The 15538-nt window shown below is 34.7% G+C and overlaps 1 protein-coding gene across 4 annotated transcripts in view; it reads right to left on the bottom strand.

The window, feature by feature from the left end:
• LOC106104340 overlaps nucleotides 1–15538 on the bottom strand; it is a 271002-nt gene that overhangs the window by 10934 nt on the left and 244530 nt on the right. For all 4 annotated transcript variants that reach the window (XM_013284377.1, XM_013284368.1, XM_013284390.1 and 1 more), the window contains exon 5: nucleotides 6047–6137. In XM_013284377.1, coding sequence (XP_013139831.1) covers nucleotides 6047–6137 — 91 coding nt within the window. The remainder of the gene's footprint in view (nucleotides 1–6046; nucleotides 6138–15538) is intronic.

Raw genomic sequence — 15538 nt, 5'->3', positions numbered from 1 at the left:
ATTTTGTTTTGTATAACGTTACTTCTTTAAGCGCGATTAACCAACATTTGGCATATTAATTACACGGTATCGTCACAAACAACTAATTAATTAAATATGAGATAACTTTATCGTATATGGACAAAATGCTATTGTTACCATATACCAAAAGTTCCTAAAACAATTAGATAATCACACCAAAAGTTGCACTTTCATAAGATTAATGACACTAAAATCCAAACCTCCAAACTGTATTCGCGCACGCTTTGTTTCTAGCGTGAAGCGTCAGAGGGCGCTTTTCAGCGAACTGATTACATTTACGACAATAAGCGGAATTAAACCGCTTTTGTGCCATTAATCATGGCCCACAGTGTACATATTACCTTTGGCCGGTCATGCGTGTCTGGTATTTACCGACCTATGTTACTCATCTATACATTATATACTAAACATTGACATAAATAAATGTAGGTACATAGGCGTATTGTAGACGCATTTATTAATTTCTTGTTAGAAATAAAATATTATGCTTTTTTTGTGAATCTCTTGCTCATGCAATGAGAAGCAATACAGATTGCTTCTCCTACGAGCATACACTTATATTATAAAGAGGATATTTGTGTTATTGTATTGAAATAACTCTAAAAGTACTGGGCCGATTTAAAAAAATCTTTCACCATTAAAAAGCTATGTTACTATTCTTCAATTTTCACGTAGACGAAGTCGCGAGCAACAACTGGTTATAATGCTTGTACGTACGCAATCGTGACGTCATCTGATCTGTCTTCATGTCACTGTTACTAGGTGTATTTATTGATACTGTACATAATAATACTAATTCGACTGAACTATTCATATATACGCTTGGAATATTTGTCGATGTGGTAGTTTATGCTTCAGGAGACGCATTATCTTTAACCCAATTGAGACTAAGCCAGCGTTGGCTAACTATCTTGTACTTGCCGTGTTTCCATTGTTACAATATTAATTGATTTACACAAAATTGTTAAGTAACTTTACAGATAGTTAGAAATAGAAGAGATTTTTATGGTAACTGTTTGTTTTTTTTTCTAAATTAATGGTGGCAAGGCTATATTAGTTATCTTGTCAAGTATTAGCATTTATTGTTATCAAAATTTGAAGACTTAATTTTGGAATAATATGTGATGAGGAGAGAAATGTATCAACAAATATAAAGTGTCGTGTCGTATAACAATGGGCACGCACTAATTGGTTTCGTTACCAGCGCTGCCATCAGCGACTGGCATCAACTCAATTATGTAACGCCTCAGTTACTCCGCGGAGACCCGACTTGCACTTCAATTCCGAAAACTATGACTACCAGATTTATATTAACTTGTTAGGAATACAATTTTTTAGTAAGGGGCACACTGAAAAATCAACAATAAACTAATGAACACAGTGCTAGTCTCCATTTTTTTTTAGCATAGATTAAAACATCATCATCATCATCATCATCATCATCATCATCATCATCATCATCATCATCATCTCCTTATCCTACTCCCGTAGGGTCGGAGCAACAGGTTTTTGTCCTCCACATAACTCTATCATACGTCATCTCAGTCATCACTCCCTTTTTGATCATGTCACCTTTTACACAATCCATCCATCTCTTTCTAGGTCTACCTCTACCGATGTACCCTTCCACACTCATATCTAACGTTCTCCTTGTAACATGCGATTCATCCCTCCTCATAACATGCCCATATCATGCTAACCTTTTACTCCTTACCTTCTCTACTATGGGGGCTACTCTCAAACTTCCTCTAATATACTCATTTCGTATCTTATCCATTCGTGTTACCCCACACATCCATCTTAACATTCGCATTTCTGTCACATGTTTCCATCCGTTCATCCGTTTCTTTTACTGCCCAACATTCAGATCCATACATCATGAATATATTAATTAATTATAATAGATTAAAACAATACTATTAATTCACTCTAGAACTACCTAGTAATAGTTTTTAACGTGAAACTCGACGCTTGGTAAGCAGTTTTAATATGCATTAGATTTCCATCGCCAATCGATTGCCGCTAAAATATTTATCGCACTAATACTAGTATTATAAATACGAAAGTTTAGATGGATGTATGTATGTTTGTTTGTAGCCTAAACGGCTGAACGAATTTCGATGAAATTTGGCGTAACTATAGATGATAGTCTGGAAGAACACATAGGCTATGATCATTTTTGTTTTTTTTTTCTAATTCCACGCGGAAACAATCCACGGCTAGCTAGTGTTAAAAATTTATGTAAAATATTCCAAATCTCAGCTCGTGTTTTGGGAGAAAATATTAGATAATTTATTTTCGCGATATCTGTGCTTCAATTTTTACCGTACGCAACGCATTTGGGCGTCATCTTCAAGCTTGTATTTACAAATAACATAACCAAATAACGGGTAAACACAATTAGAGTGCAAGTGTAAATGTGATGATTGGCGCCGCGGCCGGCGGGCGCCCGGACTATGCACCCCTGCCGTGAACGTGCGCTAGTGATGTGCTCTCGTACGGAAAAATATATCGATAAACATTTACAAAATATCTTGTCTCACTAGTACTTGATTTGACTTCTATACTATGTGACGATGATAGTATCACTTTATAGATTTGGTTGTTTACAATATCTACTTAATCTAGTATATCAAGCGTTGTCAATAAATGTATTCATTTATGGTTAACAATATTAACCCGAGAATAAAACTAAATTTTAAATTAAAATGTTTGTTACAAATAATCGATGAAAAATTTGTAAAATTTTTCAATATCGATATTCAACTGACCGTTCCTATAGCTGCCCTCAATTACTGCGCCCTTGCACTTCGGAAGGGTGAAGCTGAATTATTGTTTAGAGGCCCAGGGGCGGGGGATGCGGAGGGTGCGGGGAGCTTTAAAACCGGGAAACCCCAGCTATTGTGCATAGTCGATTTCCCGTTTCCCGCCATTCTAATGTCCTTACATCATTCTATTGTGAACCTACGCTCTATAAAGCAAAATGTATTATTACATGCTTTTAATTTTTTTTTTAAGTAAAGTACCAGAACTAGTGAGCTATAGACTAATGTTTTACTTCAGGTATTTTATTATTTATTCGTTACTAGCTTTCGCCCGCGACTCCGTCCGGAATTAAAAAAAACAAAAGTGAGTACTATGTGTTTTTACAGACTATCCTCTACGTCTGTGCCAAATTTCATCCAGATCCGTTCAGCCGTTTAGGCTACAAACTCTAACAAACATCCATCCATCTATCCATCCAAACTTTCACATTTATAATATTAGTATGATTATTTATATTATCTCAGTATTTATCTCTTTTATATTAGTATTGAAGTAAGAGTACTTTTAGGGTTCTCCGACTATTAACTATTTGTCTTTGTTACTTAAATGATAATCAAATTTTCTACATTGCTTTGAATTTGTACAATATTCTTATTGTTGATGCTTACTTTTGAATAGTATTGCATCACTTAAGTATATTAAAAGATACGTAACTAATGGACATCGCCTGCCGACCTAGCCACTGTTAACATGGTCTTATTTGAAGTAATTTTTATATCATCCCTGCCTCCCATGACCCGTCTCATGGCTAAGCCTACTGTATTGTTATTGGGTACTACATCATTTTTTTTTAATGTTTGCATTGGTCGAAACCGTGTGCAGTGTTGCGAGTGTGAGTGATTGTTGCCATTTGTACTGGCTTTATTACTGTCCGTGCGGTTGTCGTTTTGCAATCGTGCTGTGATCACTTCAGAGGGGTTCGATGTAAGCGGACTGTAGGGTTGAAGCTTTGCATGCAGTCTACCTACTGAGATTTCGGGTGTTTTATTTGTGTATTTACCTAATTAAAAGTTTTCAGATAAAAACTTTAAAGATAGTATTGAAATGAGAAACATAAAAAAAATTTCAAACATAAAAGACTTTTTATCAAAATGTATAAAAATTTTCTACCAAACAAAAGGATTTTCCCTCTTCAAACACCCCGTAAAAAGTTCCAAGGGGTCTCCGCTCCGGCCGTGCAATATTAAGTTGCAAATTGTTCCCCAAATATTCACTAAGCTGCTGAATTAAAAATTCATCGTGGACCCCAGTTTCATAATTTCGACCAATGTAAAATGATACATAAAGTACGTAATACCTAATAATAATGTTACCGATCGTAAAGGTCTTTCTTCTTGGTTTTTGCAAGGATTTTCCAAAGCAAGAATCGAGTACAAATATTTAAAATATTTTCATTAAACTGACGTATTTCTTCCGCTCCCTAACGTGCAGAGAAGTTAGATAGATTCTTTTGAATTCTAGGGACTGTTCGTATTGCGTATCCCTTTTAGACAAATGTCCAGTATTTGTATAGGTAATAGAATGGATATCAATTGATTCATATTTCAGAAAAAAAATATAGAATAATCGAAACTTGTCTAGGTTGTAATTCCAAAAGCATTAAATAAAAGATAAAACCTAATTATCAATTACTAGCTTTGTCCCGCGACTCTCCGCCCGGATATAAAATAAACATTATACCAAACATCAGCCCATTCAGCCGTTTAGGAGATACCTTTAACAAACATCTAAACATCCATCCAAACCTTTGCATTATTAATATGATAAAGCATGTTGCAATTTTGTGATTGGCAGAATATTCAAACATCTCTGTTTCTAAAACTGGTATTTCAGTGGTATTTCGTTTGGTATTTTCATGTCCGTCGTCTGCTGCTTCTTTGTTCGTTCCCCTCATATCAACGTCAACGTTATCTACAAATTTGAATGGCGAACGCGAACGAATTTTGATTTTTCCATTTCCCGTCACTGTTGAATGATACCTGCCTACCTCCTATTGTGTACATGTCCCTATTTAATATCAGCTCTAAGAATTTCCTTATTGTCAAAAGCATTCGAGGGTTATTTATTTGTACATAATTTTTATCGTATATCCAAGACTTACTAGCATTTTTCAAGACAAATTGTAAGATAAAATAATTTCCCCTAATTCTAGCTCTCTGTATTTGGGGGTCTAATCGGCTTTCCTCCCACCATACAGCGTACTTAAGTACCACTTCGTAATAAGAAAATGACCGAACCATTACGCAAAAACATCGCACCCCCTTTCAAACACACGCCGTCGTTCATAATCCTTCAAAGAACGTCCAGTTATGAACAGACCAGATTAAAATGACCCTTACACCCTCCCAACTGTCAAACGAAATAGGAAGAAAACGGGGTTGCTCTTTGGAGATTTGAAGGTCTACTTATATTGGTTTTTGATGGGTACTTTCGCAAATTAATTCCTCTATCTGCAGGGGCAGTTATAATCCAAAAATGATCGCCTGTCCCCCTCTGCCACGATAAATGCTCTTTAATGTCACCAAACGAGTAGACAAGTTGGGGACCCTATTACCGTTTACAGTACTATCGTATATCCAACTAGCTGTTCCCGTGCGACTTCATTCGTATGAAATTATGAAAATTGTTTTATTCATTACATTTGTCAAATTCAATTGCAAATGTCAAAATGACATGACATGATAACAAACCATGTCAACCTTGCTTCCTTAATGTTTGCAGCAACTTATGGTCTCTTTCCCACATTAGGGTTTTTATCCAAAATATTTACCTACTAAGTTTAATGGCATGAAAATATATAGTCTAAAGCGTGACGTAAGTGTAGGGCTTTTTATTAAAGAAAGAATTATTCAAAAATATGCTGTAATTGCTGACATCTTAGGCAACAAAGAAGTGTGTGTTTACGCTTTATTATAATAGTATAGATTACTATCAGTGAAAATTAACTACTATCTATTTCTAGTATCGTTATTAAACTGGAATCTAACATTTGCTCAATAATTTAATTATTTTTAAGAGCGTATCAGTACCTCAAGATTTTTAGAACAGACAGATGAGAACGAAGTTGATTTAAAAATTCAAACGAATTGTCTAATACGTTTTGTGATTGGTTCAAAATAGATAAATGAGTGTGAAAATGTAGAAAAAACTAAAGGAAGCGAATAGTGTATGAATATAATTGTTATTGTATATAACTCACCTCTAGAGCTGATGACAAAGATGCTTTCTCTTGCTTCAGAATTTCCACGCGGCTCTTGTATTGAAGCAGAGATCGAACTGTCTCCTCCATTCTGAAAAAATAAATTAAATTTAATAATCATTACATTATCATACTTCATACTAATATTCTAAATGTGGAAGTTTAGATGGATGTTTGTTAGAGTTTGTAGCTTAAACTGCTGAACGGATCTTGATGAAATTTGGCATAGATCTAGAAAATAGTCTGGACGAACACATAGACTTACTTGCTTTTGTTTTTTCAATAACGGACGGAGTCGGGAGCGAAAGCTAGTATTAAAAAAATTTCAATGTGGTAATGTGGTACATTTTTACATTTTATTGCAAGTTTACCTAAATTTAAAGACCTTTTAGTAAACCATAACATGAAAGAAGAGACCAATTTGAATAGCGTAAGAATCATTGTTTTGTTTACGAAATTAAAACCGTGTGTTGTAGAAACCGTTTTGCCTTTGTGTGATGAAATAGAATTCCCAGAGTTAGTAAACGCAGTCTTTTCGCGATACAAAATATGCAAATCTGTTTGCATGGATTATTCGGAGGATTCGGCCGCCGCCATTTTGATCCGTCCTGTAATGAAGTACTTGGAAGATCATTCCGCCTTTTGTTGCTAGCGGGCTTATTGTGTTTAGAAAAAAGTATCCTTTCAAGAGGAAGAAATTAAAAAAGAAGATAGGGATTATCTCAGTAGAATAGAGATTAAATATAAACGGATGTTTGAAGATGGAGAGAGGTTAATTGCTCCAAATAGAAATACGTAATAGAACGTAACATTAACATTCAACCTAACATTGTGTTAAGGATGTATGTAAGTGCATAATCATTTAATTTACTTCTAAATTCACACAGATACAGAGATGAATTAATGTCGAATTAGTATAAGAAATCTCCACTGAGAGTATCTCTTAGTAATCAATTAATAATCCTTAATTTAACAATACTTTAGTATCAAGAGTGTGTCTGAAAGATAGAGATAAGTCATCCATACTTCACACATCATTAGCGACCGTCGTCATTCGTTACTACGCTGTCATTGTGTCAATCGTGCATCAGTTGACGTGTTTGTACACTGTTGATAGCTTTGGAGTGTTAATAAAGGCAAAATGAGTGTAGTTTACAGCCTCCCTAAATCTTCTTGTATAATAACGAATAAATTATGCTATGAGCTGTTATCTTTCTAAATGTAACCATGTCAGAGCAATAATAAAAACAGCTCAGCCACCAAGAGTTAAAATTAGACCTTACTTTTAACTACGAAATATATCATAAAGTAAAGTCTTTTATGAGACTTGTTTACATAAAACAAAACATTATAAATGTCTATGGTTCATTTCTTAATTTATTAAATCCCCGTTTCACTTTAAACCACAAAGCGGGGAGTCCCGCTCAGTCGGCTTAAAAGATAACTGCGGAAGGAAAACTCCACGCCTGTGATGATTCTACCCTCTTTAATTATTAACACCGTTGAAAGTTCAGATTACAGTATTTAAGAAAATGTTATTGACTTGATTATGGCCAGAAATAGCTTTAAGGTTTCGTACGGAGTTAAATTTTACTAATGAGGGAAGACAATTAGAATAATTGTTGTGAGAGTCCTTTACTGAAGACTGTGGGAGAAATCTGACTAAATGATTTTTTAAATGCATTTTGTGATTTTGTAGCGTGGCATTTAACGATAGATTTTTTACTTGACAATTAAAAAATGATACATACCGAATGTTCAAAAATGTGTTGTTTAGGATCTGTACCATCACTGGCTGCATCAGATGTCTTAAAAATGACGCCACTGTCAGACAAAGTTGGATTGTTATCAGACAATTTGGTGGGACAGGTCCCTTATATAGCAAATGTGTTACGAATTAACTCTAAGAATGTCAATTTTAGATAACGTAATCGCAAAATTGATTCCAATGAGCTTGTGAACGAATGAATGAACTTTTTCAATAACTCCGAATGGAGTTTCCAAGTCTATGGACGCAATTTGTTTTTTTTCAATATGGCGCCGATACGGTTTCTGATCGAGTTTAAAAATTAGAATAGAAATAATATTCTTTTCTCGATTTGAAAGTAAAATACGTTAAAGTTTTTCCTCTAGTTTGTATTTCATGCGATTTATCTTATTAAATATTTGAAAAGATATCAAAGTTAGGTTAGAATTTCTTTAAAATAGAGAAACCGTAATAAAATAGTGAGGTTTTTAAAAAATGTTTTCTATTTAATCAGTAATCTTACTAATATTTAAAATGGGAAAGTTTAGATAGATAGCTCTTTCAAATCTGCTGAACTCTATGAAAATTGGCATTGTCGTAGAGCATAGTGTGGAAGAACACATAGGTTACCTTTGTTTTTTTTTTTAATCCTACTCGGACAGACAGGGCAAAAGCTAGTTTTACTATATATATAAGCTAGTTTTGTTATATGTTAGAAAAATATTAAACAGGTATTGTGTTATCGAAGGACCATGGTTGATAAATTTTATTTTTCGATCCACAGCCTATCCTTTAACGATTTATTGGCAGAAAATATTTTTAATCATACACCTAAGGGCGTTCATAATTCAGTCGGGGAACACCTTCGCAAATTTCCCACGTGGAAAATCTAGGAGAATAATTTTTGTTATGAGGGTCGATAGCCCTGCGGCATTTATTACGGTATAATTTAATGTTAACTTCTTTTGTACGGACGTTGGTTTTTTTTTCGTAACATCGTTTTACTGCCTTAAGTCACGGAAACGTATCGACCGGACTGTTTGACGGAGCCCTGTGATAGTTCGGTAGTCTTTTTTGACGAATTTATTTGCAATCAGACAATCAGGGTGAGTTTGGGCAACTTGGAACTACTAACTACTTATGATACAAAGTTTGCTAGAGAAATTATTTGTATTTAAATGTTCTTTTACTATAAAAATAACTGATCACGAAAAGTGAAAGTGATTTAGGTATTAATGAAACATGAAAGACAAAATATTTCTGCAACTATTTAAAACAGTACGCATCTTCTCATTGGTGTTACCAGACAAAACAAAATATAATTGATAGCTAGCATTGCATTCCAATATGGCGTCCCTCACGTTCCCGCCATCGCAAATCACCTCATAGCCGACCTTAGGGCAGATGAACGACCATAAATTCAACTATTAAAACCTGTGCCTACTGCATTTGACGGTCGTCTAATCTATGACTGTGGGCGTGGTCAACAGATCATAGATTAGACACGTTCAACTCCAATACGAAATATATTGCCAATAAATTCAATTAAACAACTTTAGTTTTAATCTATTCTATTTGTAAGAGATTATTGTACCAAATAATTATACCAAAGAGAGTAAATTATATGTGTTATTGACATTTTCTATTGCTTGCTTTAATGAGGTTATCTTGAGAGAATATTATGACAGTTGTCAAAGAATAAGCATGGAGCAAACGTAAAATTCGTTATGTTGTCCAATTTACTATCTTATTTTATTAACATACTTCATACGTAACACACGTGATGTATAATTGAATCGCTTACTGCTTCTAAAATGGAGCATTTCAGTCCACAAATTAGCCTAAACGTTGTAGGTGGAACGTAAACCGGCTAACGCAATGGTATTAATTTCCAAGCTAGTGTTGGTAGCCTGCAGGGGATAATGGCAAATGATTTCGTCGTTTATGCTAATGCTGGCTTAAACATCTGGTTAAATACTGAATGATTTAAGAGGGTCCGGTCTGATTGTTTTTTAAAATGCTTTTTTTGGTGACGAATTATTTTCATTAAAAAATGTTTTATAAAAGAAACCAAAGTATTATTTATTAAAAAGACTGACAGGTGCCTTTATCTTTGAAAAAGCAATTTCCATCTCTTCGCATAATTTACGAGAAGGCTGTTCGTTGGCACCGCAACTCCCGGACGTGAGAACTAAGGGTGCAAGTTCGTGAAGTCTAAATTTTTAATACATTGGATAAGTGGGTCGAGACACACCTGAGATGTTTACTCTAAGGGAAAATGTGTGTGAAATTGGCAAAGTGGAAATATCAAAATTTCGAATTTAGTCTACCATTTGATGTCATATTGGAAATTGTTATGAAAGTCAAACTCTTCTTTATTTAATGTACGAAAACAAGACAATACAAATTTCCCTTCATTTAACATTTACAAATAATATTTTATTAATAGCATAATACTAGCTTTCGCCCCCAGTTACGCGTGGAATTAAAAAAATAAATGTAAGTAGTCTATATGTTCTTCCAGACTTTCCTTTTCACCTATACTAAATTTTATAGATAACCATTCAGCAGTTTAGACTACAAACTTTAACAAACATCCATCCATCTAAACTTTCGCATTTATAATATTAGTAAGACATAAGATAGATATATCATAGTATACAACATAAGTTACTATAAGACATAAAAAAAACAAACGAATTGAGTAACTCCTTCTTTTGGGAAGTCGGTCAATAATTTCTAAAAATCATCGTGGTTTTCTTGAAAAACGCTCTTGTAAAATTAATAAATACCATCAGCATCAATCTTTCTCTCTCACTCAGACCTATTATCAGAGGTCTGATAACAAGAGGTCTGAGGTCCAAGGGTCGGGAATACACGAGGCGTATGCTATACGAAGATAGAGTTAATTATTTGATTATCCAGGTAGAGTACACACACCCGTGTCCCTTCTGTACACTCATAAGCAACAGTTTATGTTTTAGTTACTTAACAAGTTAAGTTTAGTATCTGGTATAAACTTGATTAAGTAAATGTCCACGTATAGCACACATACATATAAGTAAAGTTGTTAATAAAATTAATTAACGTTCATATAAGAGAAAGGTTAACAAAAACGGCGGAAACACCGTAGTGATTCATGACAGCTATGGACATCTTCTCTAACTAATATTATACATGCGAAAGTTTAGATGGATGGATGGATGTTTGTTAGAGTTTGTAACCTAAACTGCTGAACGAATCTAAAACAAATTTGGCATGGATGTAGAGGATAGTCTGGAAGATCTCGTAGGCTATTCACTTTTGTTTCTTTAATTTCACGCAGACTAAATCGCGGGTAAAAGTTAGTCTTCAATACAGAATAACAGATGCGATAAAGAGTTGAAAATTCACAAAAAGCATAGAAAAAAGATTACAAACATCTTAACAACATTTTTGCGTTGGTTATTAATCTATTCACTAAATAAATGTGAGAGATTGATTTAAAAACTGCTAAGTTTTTTATAAAAGCTACATAAAAATAAAGACATTCTAACATGTAATTATGAGTGTAAATAACATCAATACAATAAGTGGCAAACACTGCATTGAAACAAGTGTAAATCCATTTCGTGACATAAAGGACGCTTTTAGTCGGGCCATTCGCTGAGCCACTCGAACACGAGGCTTGAGGATGGCGGAGTGCAACTGTAAGCGGGTGTCAGATATTACTGTGTTATTAACAAGCTTGTTTGTGTAGTCAATAATGCAATAATTTTCACATTTTATGTGTCTTCATATTTATTTAAAATAACAGGGTTAATATTTGCCGAATATTAGTTATTTTTTGTATGATAGTAAAAATAAAATGATGATCAAATGATGATGTTAAATAATTATTACTAAGATAGATAAATTATAGCTTTATATGGAATGAAACGCTTTACCTTAACCCGCTATAAATATGACCCAACCCTGTTTCCGTTTGCTTTAAACGTACTTCAACGAGCTGACTCGACGCTCGCTGGTGGAAATTGATGTGACATTAAAGTGTTTCAATACAACTTGAACGTGTTTAATTTTTACTCTCAATAAAAAAGAAAATAACACTGGCCAGTAGAAACAAACGAATATCGGTTAATTCAATGAGTTCCGAGGGGCTCGAAACTTTCCCTAAAAGTAAGAGTGACTAGGCCATAGTCAACCACGCTGACCCACTGCGGATTGGTTGACTTCACACATATCTTTGAATTTCTTCGCCGATATGTGTAGGCATCACGATGTTTTCCTTCACCGTAAGAACGTCGGGTAAATTATGTACATATGAAAATTTGAAAAAATCGAAAATCACATTCGTACATGGCGGGATTCGAACCCAAGACCTGTAGATTACAAGTCAAGTGCTTAAATCACTGAGCCAAACCATTGAGTTATTGTTATTCAATTCAAGTTACAAGTTTATCTTTAACTTGACTTGACTTTTTATTGATTACTTATTCATTTTCGATTTATACTTAAGATTAAGGCAAGACTTGTCAAATCCTTATAATAAGCGATCGGTTCCAAGTGTTACAATCTCTATAAATTAGCTGATATAACGTTAGCGGTCGGCTATTTACGCTATTAGCGTGCTAATAGCTAATAGCGGGCGATATCGGGCGACCGGTGGGCGATATTGCGACCGGCCAGATGTGGGTAATGCCCCAGGTGCGAGCCTCGACCGTTCAGCTTAATCCAGGGATAAACTACGCGGTAGATACATTCGTTATTGATGAGTACCGTTATTTAACGAAATGATATCGAGTGGGACACGATTGTGAAAAGAAAAATGTACATAAAACCTCTTTTATTATTATTACAATGCTGTGAAAAAAAATTCTTTCTTAAATTCTTGTAAGTTATAGGAAACATTTACTGTTGTTGTGCTAGGATATGGTTCACAATTCCCGAATGGCGGGATTCGAACCCTCGACCGCATGTCTGTACCTCAGACCATTAGGCTATTGGCGAACGAGAAAGCGGCCACCTAAAACCGCCAAAATGGCGAAACGACTGCTGCTCATAGACATCCACAATTGCAGATGCGTTGCCTACCCTTAAACGACAGAGGAGGAGACGCACATAAAGAGGACATTTCCCCTTCCTATGCATCTCCTCCACCGTCAAATCCACTTCCCCTTCCCAACCTTTCCTTATCAGAAAACGATGGTAAAGAGAAAGGGACTTAAATTAGGCCTCCGGCACCACACTCATCAGACGAAACACGGAATTGCTTCAATTTCACGCCTGTCTTCCGTGTGGTCGTGGTATTACTGGGGGCGTGCCGGCCCTGCAGTGCTAAGATGTTAAAGCGGGCACTACCACTGTTAAAATGTTTTATTAATAATGTTAACATTTGATACCTTTATAAATATGTTCAAGTTGCTTACATGTAACAGTTTTCCTAAGTAAAGGGAAAAGTTATCATAAATTAAACGGTTTAATTTACAGCCGTGCTGTGGAAATTCAAGTTGGAACTACGTTTAGATCATTTCCATAAGCGCTCGGATTGAGTTAAACGCTCGGATTAATCCTGCACATGATGTATGGCCGCTTCATTACCAACTTCATTCCGTGTTTAAATGAGGCTTTACAGTACGTTTCTAGACTTTAAAAAAATGTTTTTTACTAGTTTTCGCCCGCGACTACGACCGCGTGGAATTGAACAAAAAAAGCGAGTAGCCCAGTGTTCTTCCAGACTATCCTCTACATCTGAGCCAAATTTCATCGAAATGCGTTAGGCCGTTTAGGCTACAAACTCTAACAAATGTTCATCCATCTAAACTTACGCATTTATAATATTAGTATGATTATTTCGTTCGATAATTCAGAATCTTTGAGTATAATCATATCTATTTGATTTTAAAGAGTGCTGTAATTATGCTATTTATTGTTAAACTCATAGAAAAATATATTTTTTTAAGGGTAAATAGTACTGCACTGTTCGGAACAAGTATTGATAAAACAATAAAACTGTGACTTGTTTGAAATTAGGTCGAGAGATCAAAAACCGTGGAAAAGTTTGTCGGAGGCAAATAAATACAGCGCAGTTATCGTCGGGGTGAATGGCCTCTTGTAATCTTTCCAAATACTTTAGCAGTTAAACCGTCTTCAGGTAACATTAGTTCCCTTAGTGAGAACTTTGATCGTTTACTTACGAAATTTTGTGTTTGAATCGAAGCACAGTTTTGGTGTTCACATAATAAACATTTGTTCCTTGTCAAATATATTTTATAAGGTACAAATTAATTTATTTAACCACTATAATTTGTTTAATAATATGAGTTATATCTCTGTCTTTATTATCTTATTAGCTGTCTCCCGCGACTCTGTTCGTATTGAATAAAAATCAAAAACAAGTAGCCTTTGCGATCTTCCAGACTATCCTCTACATCTATGCTAAATATCGAGAACCGTACTGCTTTAACCTACCAACTCTTACAAACATCCAAACTTCCGCATTTATAATAATAGTAAGATGGATGTAGGACGTACTTACTTGAATTTCGGTATAAATTAAAATGAGACACGACAAAAACTACATTACAGTACTTTACAGCTAAAATACGCTGTACGCATTTTACCAGATGATCGCACACCGACTCTTATTAAATTTTAGAGCACGTACTGTCGTTATCCTAATATGTTTTATAGCTGTATCCACGAGTTATTTGGCGGGAATTAAAACAAGGGCGCCATCTTTGTTAGAAAGTTCTCGAAGGATTTTCGACGGTAATGAGAGGAACGTGTGATGTCACAGCGCTTAGTTGAATGTGTATTACTTTAGGAAATTTGTTCACATTCGTCTCGAAATGAACCTTTTCTGGGTAACTGTTTTCATTAGAGTAACGCACGCTGAACTGTGAGAGTTATTCCTCAATTTCTTGAAATATTTACGAAGTTGAATTGAAGTGTGATTTGTTTGAATGTCGACGTTTCTCTTGCACTGAATGTTAGATAATAGTAGCACGACTGTATTTTATACGTGGAATTTATTTAAGATTCTTGATATCTTTATTAAGATACTTCTTCGCTTCTCTGACTTCTTCCGCGTAAAATTATAAACAATACAAAAGCATAGCCTATGTTACTTAGTGATAATGTAGCTTTTTTATTGTCAAAGAATTTTTGAAATCGACCCAGTTGTTGGCGTCGTTTTCACTCCGTCCTAATAGATGGCGCTGTGGCGAGACCGTCTTACTTTGAATGTTATTTTAATTATACAAATCTTTCCTTTTAATATCATTAGTTTATAAATACAGATGTTGATTATTAAAAAATAACTTCAAAATATTGTTTATTTAATGATATTTGATAATTGATATATAATTTTTTTGTAAATAAAATATACTTGAATTATTGCGTTCTCTATTGAGAGATGAGAAATTAAATTTATTCATATGATCGACTGCCAACGGTGTTTGTTATTAGTGGATTTAGTTTGGTGAGTTTTAGTGTCTGTTATTAAGTCTTCGATCGCACCTTATAAATATAAAATTATCAAGTTTGTTATAATTTCTCATTTCAATTGAATTTGACTATTCCTTGGCCCTGGTTCTACCAAATTATAAACCCATCACTCAATTCTCCAGGATTGGATTAACGTCTTAGTCTTCCGGTTAATGCGCCTGGTGGGGCCATTAGAGGTTATTTATGTAAATTACACCCCCCACCCCTCGCCTCGTCAGGCTTTCATCTATCATCGCTTACGTCACGAGCGTCTGGCT

This window comes from Papilio polytes, unplaced genomic scaffold (assembly GCF_000836215.1).
Source record: "Papilio polytes unplaced genomic scaffold, Ppol_1.0 DF824270.1, whole genome shotgun sequence".
Lineage (NCBI taxonomy): Eukaryota > Metazoa > Arthropoda > Insecta > Lepidoptera > Papilionidae > Papilio > Papilio polytes.
This window is presented reverse-complemented; position numbering and strand designations above follow the sequence as displayed.